Source organism: Vitis vinifera, chromosome 10, assembly GCF_030704535.1.
Source record: "Vitis vinifera cultivar Pinot Noir 40024 chromosome 10, ASM3070453v1".
Classification (NCBI taxonomy): Eukaryota; Viridiplantae; Streptophyta; class Magnoliopsida; order Vitales; family Vitaceae; genus Vitis; species Vitis vinifera.
This window is the reverse complement of record NC_081814.1, coordinates 13,859,871-13,873,992: the sequence shown is the minus strand read 5'-3', so window position 1 is coordinate 13,873,992 and position 14,122 is coordinate 13,859,871. Positions and strand designations below refer to the sequence as shown.

General features: G+C 32.1%; 1 protein-coding gene across 4 annotated transcripts; it reads right to left on the bottom strand.

Moving 5' to 3' along the window:
• Window positions 1–2,641: 2,641 nt before the first annotated feature.
• Window positions 2,642–12,743, bottom strand: LOC100268078 (ADP-ribosylation factor GTPase-activating protein AGD12). Of its 4 annotated transcripts, none has more exons than XM_010657441.3 (9): window positions 12,602–12,743; window positions 11,580–11,693; window positions 9,300–9,381; window positions 7,112–7,187; window positions 6,310–6,473; window positions 5,764–5,899; window positions 5,318–5,434; window positions 4,815–4,910; window positions 2,642–3,171 (listed from the first exon to the last, which is right to left on the bottom strand). In XM_010657441.3, the coding sequence occupies exons 2-9, from the start codon at window positions 11,617–11,619 to the stop codon at window positions 2,890–2,892; spliced, it is 993 nt and encodes a 330-aa protein (XP_010655743.1). In that variant the 5' UTR covers window positions 11,620–11,693; window positions 12,602–12,743; the 3' UTR covers window positions 2,642–2,889. The 4 variants fall into 4 exon arrangements, with proteins under 4 accessions (XP_010655743.1, XP_010655744.1, XP_002263067.2 ...); XM_010657442.3 differs by having other exon boundaries at window positions 11,580–11,671; XM_002263031.5 differs by having other exon boundaries at window positions 11,580–11,658.
• Window positions 12,744–14,122: the final 1,379 nt, after the last annotated feature.

Here is a 14,122-nt window from a genome sequence, read left to right as displayed (position 1 = left end):
TTTTTTCCAAAACTATGCTAAAGAAAATGAAAACACCAATTTGTTGTATTTAAAATTTTTTGAAAAGGGAATATCACATAAAAGATCTTATGAGACCTGTAATACAAAATGAATATTAATATTATGAATGTGAAAGAAATATTAATATGAATAAAAAGTTAGTCATTTGAAAATGAAATATTATCTTAAAATCAAGGTATAAATATTTTATAATTATGAAATATGAGAATTTATCATATTGTGAAAATTTGTGGATGATCAAATATAAATATCTTCTTGACCATTTATAAAAAGAGAGACCTGCTAATGCAGTAATACATCGTTCATTACGAGCATTCTAGTTTCTTCTTCTTCTAGCTAGTTTATTTTTCTTCTAATTTTTAATTATACATGTTATCAGAAGGATCCTCCCTCCTTTGCATGAGTTGTCACTTAAGACCTAATTGGAAAAATTGTAGGGATAATTAGTTGCTCAATTTTAATTTTGAATTCTCTTTTCAAGGGTCAACCATAATATTATCCTAAGAAAGTATATGACATAGATTAGTTCTTTTTGTAAATGTTTCTTTGTACTGCTATATATGATTGCATTCATTCCGTAAAATGAGTAAGAAAATTTCCTTGTTTATCATGGTATCATTTTTAGGGTTTTTGATACAACCAAAACTCGATCAGAAAACTCAACTATTTAGAAGCCATGGTAGAACCAACCAATTTGGTGGTTGAACCAAGCCATGGTAGGATCATTTTGTAAATTACCCTTGCTTGCATCTTAGTTGAACCAAGCTATCTTTATCTGCAATAAGACCCCCCTCCCCCCAACCTCTCTCTCTCTCTCTCTCTCTTCATAGCTAGAGGCCATGTAAATAAGAAAATCAACAATTTTTTAATAAATAGAGGTCATTACTTTATATATTGTCATGATCAAAATCTAATATTATTTAATTATTTTATTTATTATTAATCAACATTACCTAATGATTAGTCTTTCAAAAAAAAAAAAAATGAACTATTGAAATGTTCATAAGTAGAGGTCATTACTTAAATAGAATATTTACTTTTATTTATTCAGTGGGCTTTGTTGGAATATTCAATTATTTGGTGGAATAAATAATAATAATAATATCTAACCCATATGATAACCTATTAAAACTCTAGTTCTTTACCTAGAATTTTCAAAAGTTCCAAATAATAGAATTAAAACATATATGGTATCTAGTACTGCTAATATAATTATTAGGAAAAATCAGTGTGACCCTACTCAAAGGACACACTTCACTGAGTTTTGTCTTTCAAAAGACAAAATTTGAAGCTATATTATTTTTTTATTAGTATTAGATCATATCATATTTATAGTATTCTTATCTAAAATATTAATTAAATCTACAAAAAAATATTGCAATGTGGGGTGTTGTTCATGTAATTAATGGAGTTTGTATGCATCATTCAAGAGTTTTGATGTAAACTATATTCACGACTCACAACATAATTTTCCCGTGTCACTGTCAAGTAAATTTTTTATATTTACTTTATTTATATAATTTATATATGTATTTATAATAAGACTCAACAAAATGCCTTTTTTAAATAAATATTATTTAGTAGATCCATCGTGCAAACACCGGCACGTTGGCACCATATTGGAATGTATGTTATTAGTTGAATGGTTTTCATAATAGTAGTCAAGTTACAAATAAAGAGGAGATAATCATCGTCATACAAGACTAAGAAATGTCATTGAATGTATTTTTAGCATTGTGAATATTTTTTTTCCCAATATTAAAGAAAACAACACCATATTTATTTTCTATTCAAATAAAAATTCTCATTGCATGCTTTTTCATTCATAATTTTCTTCAAAGAAAATCTCAATTACTAATGAATATGATAGTAAAGTGGTTAAATTAGAAAATGAAATTGCAAATCAAAATTAAAGCTCAACTAGATTTGTTTTCAACATGGGATCAAATATTCATGCAACAATATTAACTTACCACTTAATACTTTATATTTAAGTTAAATTGAGATCTATTTAGATTTAAGATAAAAAAAAAAAAAAAAAAACAAACAAACAAATGTCTCTTGAAAATTCAATTTTTCCAAAATTACTCTACACGCAAATTCATGCTCTTTAATTGAAGCATTTCGTTGTCACATTATAATTCTCATTTAATTTACTAGAGAACTATACTCCACTTAAACATAATAATAAACTTAAATAAATTTCAATTTAAATATTTTCATTATTATTATTCTATTAGGAATATTAGAAACACAAAATTAGTGTTTAAGTTTGTCACACCTGGATTATTAGAATAAAGCAAATATTAGAAACCACCTTTTTGAAATTGTTAGACAATAAGTTCTTAAAGTTTTTATTTATTAAATGGGAATTCCTTGTCAGGTTAACTTTTTACCTAATTAGTGAAAAAATATTATCCATAATAATAATTTTTTAAAAAGAAAATTTATTTGAGAATTTGAAATATTTTAACTTATTTTTTGTCTTCAAATATTTTTTAAAAATAAATTTTAAATGTAGGATTTTATTTTTAATTAATTTTCCCATCTGTTTTCTCTTTTCTTTTTAAGCCTAAAGGGCTACATTCAACAACCAAGACAGCATTTGTGACTCAAAGTGTGAATAAAATACACAATTACAATTACACCCAAAGGACATGAATAGTTGATCTTCTGCCCAGAAAATACAGTTTCTCAGTACTTATAACTGGAGACAAAAATTGAATAAATACAAGAGAAAGAAGGGCAAGTCTGTGGTGCTACTCAATCCCAATATCACTCTGAAAATTACAGTTTTTTATTGTTGGAAGAAAATTTAAAAAAAAAAAAAAAAATGGGAGGGGAAGGGAATATATGGTTTATATGTACCTATTGGTCAAGAGGCAGCCACTCTATTTCTAGATCTAGTTCTCCAGATTCAACATTCTGGAGCTTCAGTTGCACCTCCTGTTTCACCTTCCCACCAATAATGTTTATGATGCTGTCTTCTAAGAGGGCGTTGTCGTGTGATTTCAGCCATTTTCCTATCTGCATGTCTCCAAACATTTCTGCATTTCCAAATGCCATGGCGGATGTTATCAGGGGTTGGATGTCAATCTCGGCTTCTCCCATTATGTCATCAGCAGAGAACGTGTCATGGTCAAAGACTTTCTGCATTGTGAGAGACAGGACTCATATATTAGATGAAATGTCATGAAAACATTGTGATCGAGCATGGGGAATTTGATTTTTTATGAATAATGATGAAAGGGTTGCTTAGTATCAAGAACCCTAGCAAAGCCATGTACACAACAGTGAGAACTGGTAATCTAATATCCTCATACACCATAACCCTTCACTACTGAAAACAACCTTTGCTAGCAAATTCATATAGCAGTCATATGCATGGGGGTTATGCGGTAAGATGATTGGTTTCAGATGCCTAATTGGAGACCATCTTAGTATGGGGACCAAATGAATTGGAATGGATTGAACTAACCACTGAACGAGACTTCATTTTTCAAAGTAGGTCTATGCCTGTACCATTATTAAAATATGCTCTAGGCCATAAGCATTTATGGTACAAATACAGGTTAGAAGCTTTGAACTGCAAATGAGCATTTTTCTTGAGTGGCCATGTGAAACTCAAAAAGGAATCCACCAAAATTATACCCAAACAAGATCCTTTCTCTGTATGAACAATTTGAAAGGCGAGCTTCATTAAGGCCCTCTTGGAATAGGCAAATGCTTTGCTAGATTTGGGAAACTTGTCAATGCATGACTTCTTACAGAGTTTTATCAGCGGCTAGCTGTGATTGTTTTGGCTGTTTTTTGTGGTTACCTCTTGGTTTTTCTTTTTTTGGTTTTTTGTGCATACTTCGTGTACACATAAGGTATCCCCCCTTTTCTTGGTGCTCTTTTAATAGATTGCTCTGTTTGCTTATAAAAGAAAATATAATAATCAAGAAAATTGTAATTAGAGATACCGTCAACCATTTTGATTAGACAGGGATAATTATTTGCATATGAGGATCGACACAAGGAGGTTACTTGGCAATGGGATCTGATCGTTTTTCACTAAGAAAACAGGCTAATTTGTGAATACTTTTATTTACAGGACATTGATTGGCATATGAATGGACATGATTAGGATTACTTAAAGCTACTATTTGAAAAATGGAACAAAACCATTTTCATAGACAAGTCATAAGCTTACTGATTTTGAAATTTCAAGTAAGGACAAGAACTTTCACTCATATGGATGGATCAGATTTCTCTAAATCCACCATCACTAACATATCTGACTTCATAAATCTGTCATAATTAACTAGATCTAATGCAACTCAACTATAGGCTTAGGATTTCTTTCCTTCTCCCTCATTTCCAACCTCTCAATGATAGTAACATGATCAACTGCCATCTATAGGATTGCAATTCCTTCTAATCCAATGATAAAACACACAAATTTTTGTTCACCATTGTTTTCAGTTTGCTATCGTTATTTCAGATGAGTCTCAAGATTCAGGGACTTTGCATTTGACATGGATTAATATCCACCCCAAGCTGTGCTGTCTGTAATGGAAGATGCAACAACATAAATGACTCATCCCAACTGTTTAGGATAGAAAACAAAAGTGACAAGCATCCGTAAAGTAAGTCCAATTTTTTAGTTGCGTACAAACTAGATGCAACTACAAATCCTACTCCACTGGATGTCATCCCAATAAACCATAGAAAAGGTCATTTTCCATGGCAACTGAACCACACAAAAGAAAAGCCATACAATCAAGGGAAAAGGAAAAAGAAAAACATACCACTTTTATGGGCCCATAATCCATGGGCACAGAAAGCATGAGTTCCTCATTCCAGACTGGATTCAAGTTGCTCGTTATTACCTGTGTCTGGACAGTCTAGTAACAGCAACAGCCAATCTTCATTATCAGTAAAAGAATGATCACTGTCTAACTAAAAGCAATTCACCACTTTGACTAAAATCTAATCTAGACAATGCACATTAGGATAATGGATACATTTATATGAAAGACATATGGCATGCTGCTGTTCAATATCTACCTTTAACAAGGGTCTGAACCACCATCCAACCAATTAAAACACAACTCTTTAACATAGGGAAGGTAGCTTATAAATAATTAATAAATGAAAAAAATTCAATTAAGAGAAATATGATTACATTGTCAAGCCTAAGAACAAACCAAGATTTCAACAAGTTCCAGAGTCTACATGCATGGACAATGGACCTTAAATGAGCATGAGGATCAGTCTCAAGAACAAAAATGAAAGGGCAATTACGACTAACCTGTGGGCCAAGTGTCAGGACAACATAGGGATCACTTGATAGCATGTCTCTGACTGCTAAATTCTTGCCTCTTATCACTTTGACTTTCAACAATCCAATATACTCTACCATGCCTTCCTGTTACCAGTTTCAGATCAGAGAATTAGATTGATTCACAGTGGCACCAAATACCAGTGAAACCCATCCATTCAGATTATACTGTCATTAGCTACCAAACTACTAAACTTGTAGCCAACACCACAAAATATACAGCTCAAAATATCCACCAAGGAGAAGCAGTGCTGCTTGATGAGACAACAAAAACACCATTTACCTCTTAACCGTATACTCAGTCTAAATGGCTGCATATTTGCCAAACATGGCTTATCTCCCACCCTCCCTAACGATTTGAACTTTATCATAATAGAAGAAACGACAAGGCACCAAACAAAGATACACAAATTTACCAATTTCTGTGAGTTTGAACTTCGAAAATTATCCATCAACTTTCTAGAAAAAGATGATTGGAGAGAGCTCTTTCCAGAAGAAACTGAAGCAATCCGCAAGCTAGGTTTCAAAAATTCTTGAAGCTCATATTTTGACCTGCACAAAAAAATTAAATTACATAAGTGACCACAACGAAGACCACAGTTGAAACCCTGCAACATGGTGCCACTGATGCATGGATCAAACTGCCACACTTGTTGATCACCTCTCAAACTGACCATAGAAGTTATGGTAAAAAAGACAAATCATGAACAGGACATAATAGTTTGATGGTTGGTCAAAAGCAAGTATCCAGATGACTAGGCCTTTTTAAATAGGGAAAAAAACTGGCCTAGTCACCTGGTTTGACCACTTTAAATTTCATATTAGTGTCCGGCCATGTGATGGCCCAGCAAATAAATCATCTACGTCAAGCAAAGAGTGCATAAATACATGTGTCTCTATATAGAGTTACAACCATGCATAAAGATCCAGATTTATGGTGAAACAATTTTCTTTCATCTAACCTGATGAATCTCATTCGCTCCTCATGGCTGGAATTAGGTTTAGGCTTTGTGACTCCTTCAGGAATAAAAGCCTCATAAATTGAATTAGCAGAAGAATTTCCTCCAACCTCAACCATGGCATCAATTTCATCATCAGACCAATCATCCAATGCCACAGACAACACCTGAACAGTCCAAAATAATATTGTTTTAAGAATTATATTGGTATAATTTACAAAATGGAGGAAAAACTAAAAATTCAAACTAGCAAAAGAAACTAAATATGAAAATTGATCCAAATTCAGCATTGTTCAATGGTCTTGTTGGTTATAGCTGGATGAGATTCACTGGTTTTCAGTGCTCATTGGAGCAAGCTGGTTTTTCTTTTCCCAGGAAGAACGCCTACAACTCTCCACAAGAACCAATTAGATAGTGGTCACATCCATGCAAGCATTTCATGCCTATTTTAACATCTAGTTCATTTGTGCACATATATGGACAATAAAAGTTTAACCCATTTGATTTTGTTTAGGATTCACAAAAAATTTTCTTAGCTTTTCCCTGCAACTGTGTGTATTTGACAATTATTTTTTTCTATTTTTTGCTAAATTGATTTTAAAGGTAAAATTCATGAAAAAACAATTCCCACGATATTTTTCAATAAAAAATAAACCTTTCCAGTATTAAAAAACAAAAACACACACACAAGCACCAGAAATAAACATTTCCAGTACAAAAATAAAAAATAAAAAGATAAAAAAGAAAACACATACACTATGATGCATGATGATAACTAAATACGAAGCAATAATAGGGCAGCTACCTTTGAGATATGTGTACCAAGGCTTCTGTGCACACCACAACATTTTAAGCATATAAAGACTCCAATATTTGCAGACCTGAAAATGCATTGTTCAAGTACACATATATAAGCATATGCTGAAGAAAACAACATGAATTCACAGCTACATTAAACGGATTTGTGTGTGGATGTCAAATATGGACATAGGCCACTAATAGGGCTCAGCTGAGATGGATACCAATAGAGGGAAGAGGTATTGTGGACAAGATTAAGTATTCCTCTCTGTTATGGTAAATGTCTTATCCCTAATGTCAAACATACAAGTGGATTTTATTTGACTTTCTATCTCCTCTACACAAGTGACAAGTTCATACAGCCAGATACAAGCACATTTGTTCTGACTTCTATCTCCTCAAGCATCAGTTTTCTGGCAAAAGTGAAATCCTTATCTTTTATCTCCATCCTTCTCTAAACCCCACACTTCCAGAAAACCGATATCTTAAAGGGCAAAGAAAATCTTTCCTAACACTGATGGGAGTCTTCCTTTTAAGGACAACACAGCCAAGATCTTCAAAGAAAGAAAAGGGAAAAAACAAAAAATAAAAAACCAAAACAAAAACTAAAAACAACCTACCTTCTATACAAATCCCAGCAAACAGATGGTGCTGTATCTGGAGCAAGAGAGACATATCCAACAGATGATAAACATGCAAATGTCAAATCATTCCAATATAGACATCTTGGTGAAATAAAAAAGTACAGGTATCAAAGATTTATGGTCTTGAATTTCTTTGACAATGATCTGGATTCCCCTAGCAAGTTTATGCTCAGATGCCAACCAGCTTTTTCATAAATAATCCTCAGCCCCTTGATTCTTCTTTTTAAGAAAAGAACCACACCCAACTTTTCTACCATTTATAAACATCTGTAATGCTCTCCTTTCTATGCTTTCGAAGTGCTCCATATCCAGTGCTAGTTACCCCCACCTTTCATTTTCTCATTTTATCTCTTACTTGTTCCCCTCAGGTTGCACAATTACCCAGAGTGTTGCCAATTTGACAATTAAGAAAGCATTAGATGGCACCTCTTGTCAATTATACATGGTTCTGGTTATCAGTTTACATTGTGGAAAGGAAGTGAGCTTTGGGATTAAATCATTACACTTTTCATTGCGTCAGATTTGATCATTTTGGTCTGCAAAAATTTCTGATAGAGCACTGGATCGTTAGAGTGATAGTGCTTGCTCCATGAAGGCAACAAAGGTCTGGCAACAGATCTTAAAAAAAAAATTCTAATTAATACAAGCAAATAAAATCAGGTGCTAGCTAGCATAGGCGTTGTCTATGTAAGGTCAACCACGAGTTGGCATGTCATATTCTAATCCATCATGTCAAAGCCTGAAAGCATTGGGATCTTGTTCTGGCTTTGTTTTTGCTTCCAGTGGGTATTCCCAAAGACCATCAAATCGCTTCTTTTAGTCTGGCACGGTACAAGAATGAAGACAATGGCTTCCCTATGCTTGTTTCGGTGCATATGAAAGGAACAAAACAGCAGAAATTTCAAGGAAGAGGAACATCCAGGTCAAGTATTCAAGGAACTTTTCCTGAAAACATTTTTTGATCAGGCTAGCAAGGTCTGATCTTTTCTTGAAGGATTTAATTGCAGATTCAGTTCAAGGACATCTTGTATAGGTGTTTTGCAATTGTGATATTTTTTCTTTGCTTTAACATTTTCTATACACTCCCAGTGTACTATGGTTACGGCCCTATTTTTGTCAAGCACTTTTGATCAATGTTTATGTTTGCCTTTTAATAAAAAATAAAAAGAAGAAGAAGACATTTTCTATGAACAAAATCTAATACACATCCTTGCTATGTCAATATAACTATAGAACACTTCTCTCTCCAGTTTCTCTCTCAAGGGACCCTACCATTATACTTTTTCCAAATTAGGAAGATTAGAGGGATCCTTTTTTCCAAAGCTTTCCATTAGTTACCTACCAAAAGAATAGTTTATAAGGTAAATCTCCATGATGCAAACCCAAACCGATATTCTAGTAGTCTTTTTTCCAAGTCTTAGTTGTTGTTCATCAACTTCCCAAAGATTCGCAATATCATTCAATTGTGTACCATGATATAGTTACCGGTTTGAAGAAATCATTAATCTAGCAAAGGAAATAAACTAAAAGGTATCAAGCAGTGAAACTTACGCCCATTTGGGATCTGGAGCACCACAATCAGCACAAGTGCGATTATCACTTTTAAGCAATAAATCTTTTAACCTTCTTTTACCTGTATGAGAAATGAGCACCATTAACTATCTTAACCAGAGAAAGAGAAAAAGAAAAAAAAAAGAGCAGAATTTTCAACTTGTTAGACTATTATTACCCAAGATACATGCGTAGTAAATGGAGAATATCATCGCTTTACATCCATGCTACACATTTAGTTATAAAATCTTTTTTTTTTTCCCCAACATTTAATTTGCAAGAGAAAAACAAAAAAGACAAATGTGTTTTGCTTCTTTTAAACTAGTTAAGACGTGGGAACAAATAGAAACAAACTGTCAGGGGGAGAAAGTATAACAGTCTCTTCAACATAACTGTCAGCACTATCTCATCCCTACTCCCAACCCCAACAACAATAGGATGAAAAATTCAAAAGCATGTGCAGGAAATATTATGACTAGTTGCATGCCTATCCATACAAAGATCTCTAATTGATTAAGGGCTAACAAACATCAATGCAAGTTTAACAACAGAACTAGAATGCTTTAATTGTGAATTCAAATCTCATATTCTTTTCAGATGTTCCTGAAATTTTTTGGGTGGGTGATTGGAACTTGGTTTTCCATATTGTCCTTTATTTTTAAATTAATAATACAAATTAACAAATGATACATTCTGGGCATAATGCAGAGCTTCTTAATTCAATGTAGATTGCAACAACGAGCTACCAGTTTACAATCTGACACTTCCAACTACCAAATTTATGACATCCCAAAGCATTCACATTCAAGCTTATATTAACTTTCATCAACAGGCTAGTTTGAGGTCACTTCCAATAATCAGTGAATGGTACCGTCCCACAACAGAAAGTCATAAATATCCTACTCCCAGGAAGGGACTTGAACATCTCTTCATTAAGAGATCCTTGTGAAAGAAATTATAGTTCTTCCCAATCACAGAGATCTGTTTTTCGTGTCTAGAAGGAACCAAACAGGCAAACAGGTTTGAACCATCAGGTTAAACCAAAGCCCTAGTACTGTGTTCAAATACTGGCTAGAAAAGAAAAGATTAAAAAAAAATAATAATAAACTGTAACAAACATTGCCCTGAACTTCATATTGAGGGGAAAAAAGGAAGAAACAACTATTGGCATAGAAAGCTGTTTTTAACAAGGAAGCTAAATATGTACTAAATAAAGAAATAAACAAGTAGTAAATACTATTAATATTCATGTTTGGGCTCCCAAAGAGCCTAATTAAATTCCTAAACTCAGAGGGTACTAATATTCGTGAAGCATTGAATCAATTTCAAATGGAAAAATAATAACCATCAGCATAATGAAGAAAAGGGATAGCACCCCAGATGTTACATCAACAAAATAAAACCAAGAGAAAAATAAGAAGCCAAAGGAATGAAGGATGAAATATGGTGCAGAACAAGCACTATCCAAGCAGAAAACTCAAATTCTGTTTTATTTATAATTCATTGTTCTAAATAATGTTTACTTTAGGCCTTTATACAGGCTTGTATGAATCCATTAAAATGATAACTAAATATTCCCCATTAAACCAAACTCCTGGGTAATTCTATACTTTAATAAGAAAAATACAAATACCATAAAAACAAAATTCAACAACCACTAACCCAATCCTAATTCAAAGTGGTTTTCTGAATTTATTCTTATAACTATCCTTGGCGGGAATCCACCATAAGGAAATATTACAACACCATAGACTTAACAAAAAATAAAATAGTTGTATCATGCTCTGTTGGGCATACTATGATTTCCAGTCAATAGTACCATGGATCTGAATAAAAGAGTCATGATGCAAGGGTTTACTTGACAAGAACCTGCATTAAACCCATTCCTTTATTTATTTTTATTTTTTTGATAAGTAAAACGTGTGTTGTATTAAAGAAAAGGTATACACAACATATACATATACAAAAACCAATAGGGATGATAACACAACCACTCCCTACAAGGAACCTAACCAATCCACAAATTCTATCAAAGAAGTAATGCTATCCCCCATGTACATTAAACCCATTCCTTTATGCACATACAACTACAATAAAGTGGGATATGATGTCATGGTGAAGCCATCTGTAATAATTAGAATGATTCCTGAATGAATTTCCTAATGGAGATGAACAACTAGAATATAATTGGCTAATTACAGTTTCCAATTAGAGATAAAAAAGTGTCATAAAGCAGTCGATCATTGTTATCATTTGCATGAACTATTACCAGCAGCATACCTGAGGCAGGCCTCCCGAGTTCATATGGACGGTCACTCATTGCTCTGCTTGTAAGCCACAATCATCCAACAAAACCTATCTTTACAGACAGTCTTCCCAAAAATCAACCAACCCCTCCAAGCAAAAGAAGAGGACAAATTTAAAAATAACAAATAAGAAGATATGAAGCTAAGAGCCAAATAATAAACTCTCTTTGTGCATTCCTCTAATGAATTTTTATATTTCGTTTCCGGGAAAAAGTATAAATCGAATCAAACATATGGATTTTAAACTTGCTACCATTAGGCCAAGAAAAAGTACTCAACTGAACCTTATATTTATGTGGCTGAGATAAATTGAGTTCATTTCTTGGGAAAAAAAAAAAGTTAAAATAAAGGTAAAAACAAAGTTGTTTTTGTTTTCTTTCCCTTTCCTCCGTTTCCCCACTATTCAAACAGAGAATCACCAAATTCCAAAAATTAAAACACCCGTGAAATCAAAAGCGACTATTCAAATTATCCGTACAAGAACAACAAAACTTGATTGGACGCTGAGAAAACATACAAAAACAAATTAAAATCCCCCATCCTGGATTCTTTATCAAGCATCTCCCGTGATGCAATAAAGCCCCAGCTTTCCACCCATGCGAGACCAACACACGTATAGCACATACCTTTCCGGAATCAAAGCAGCCCAAAACAAGAAAGATTCAAAATTCCCCATCCTCATTCATTTTCCTAAGTTTTCTCAGAAACCAAACACAAAATTCATCGGATAAAACAAGATCCCTCCACTCAACCAAGATCACCAGAGCCACAGATTTCCGGCACCAAAAAAAAAAAAAAAGAAAAAAAATCGTAAAAAACCCCAAGCCCAATTCATTTCCTCAATTTTATCATCAACGAAAGAGCAAATCCAGAATACAGAAACAACAACGCATTGCTTCTATAATAAAATAAAAAAACAATTATTTTAAAACAACAACAACAACAACAAATCAGAAAGGAAAAAAAGAAAAAACGAAAAGAAAAGAAGAAAAATACCAGAAAACGAATGAAAATGAATGTGGCGATGAGTTCAAGTCCAAAGGTGAGGAGGGAAATGCGAAGAGGCCCCTCTCTCTCTCTCTCTCTCGCTTCTGTCCCTTTCCTTTTTCCGGTTTAATTTGAAGCACTTTGAAGATGACAAACCCATCATATATATATATATATATATATATATAATTACATTTTTATTTATTTTTTAAATATTATAATAGGCATGAGTCAGAAATGAGAATAAAAAATATTAAAATTAAAAGGGGTTGAATTTTATCCATCAGCCTTGAGTTGATTGCTTTTATTTCGTGCCCGCGTCCCCTATTTTTAACGTTCTACGGCCGCAATTTCAACCTCCCTGGGTTTCTAGAATTTATTAAGTGAATCATGTAACGGTGCGCTATCTCAAAAAAAAAATTACATTTTTAATCAATTTGATTTTTGACTTTCAATCTGAAATTAATCCTCAAATATAAAAAATCATTAATGTGACCTTCCCTCCACGTGTTCTTCCCAAACTCAAGACTCTTTAGTCGATCAAAACAAACATATAACTCCTATGACCAAAATAAGCTCGATCGGCACCAACAATTAACACATCGAATGTGCCAATTGTCACCTATTTTTATTTTTTTTTATTATTACTTTGCCATAACAAGTGAAAGAACTCATAATCCATCATTATTAATATTTTTCCAAAGATAAAAAAAATTGGACATGTGGTAACTAATCATGACACATGATTTTTCCTTTTTTCTTTTTTTCTTCTCCATAATACCTCCATATTTTTGTTTTTCTTAATGGGTTGGCTATATGAAATCTTTTTAATTTTTTTTTCCATAATTTCATATTTTCATAATTTTAATTGTTTATAAATATTTTAAAAATAAAATAATAATATATAATAAATCATTAATGATAACAAATTTAATATAAAAATAAATATATAAGAACAAATTTAGAGATTTAGAATATAAAACTTTCTATGTTCCTAAAAAAATATTTATTTATTTTATAAATGTTATTACATTACCATATTATTTTATTATTTATATTTTTTAATATTTTTAAATTTTCATGTGAAAAATAGAATAGATCATTATGGTTTTAGCTTTTTGCTTGTAAATTTAATATGATAGTGATTTTAACTTTTTTTTCTTGATTAAAATTTTAATATTTTTAATTAAAAAAGATAAAATTTTGGTTGTGGTTTTAAGTTTTAACATTTTACTTTGTTAAAATTTTAATTTTTTTTATTTATATAAAATAAAAAATAAAATATATTTTTTATTAAAAAAATGTATTTAATCATTTATTTTATTTTCTTTTAATTTTGTTAAAAATTAAAATTTTTGCATATTGAAATTATGCATCCATCCACATAACCCTTAGAAAAGAGAATATCATACTTTTCTAAAAAAATTGAGCGTGTCACTATTTTGGAAAAATACAACACTAAAGTACGTAAAAAGTACCACTATGATGGGAAGGAGCACTCTTCTTTGGTTTTTTATACAAGAAAAAAAA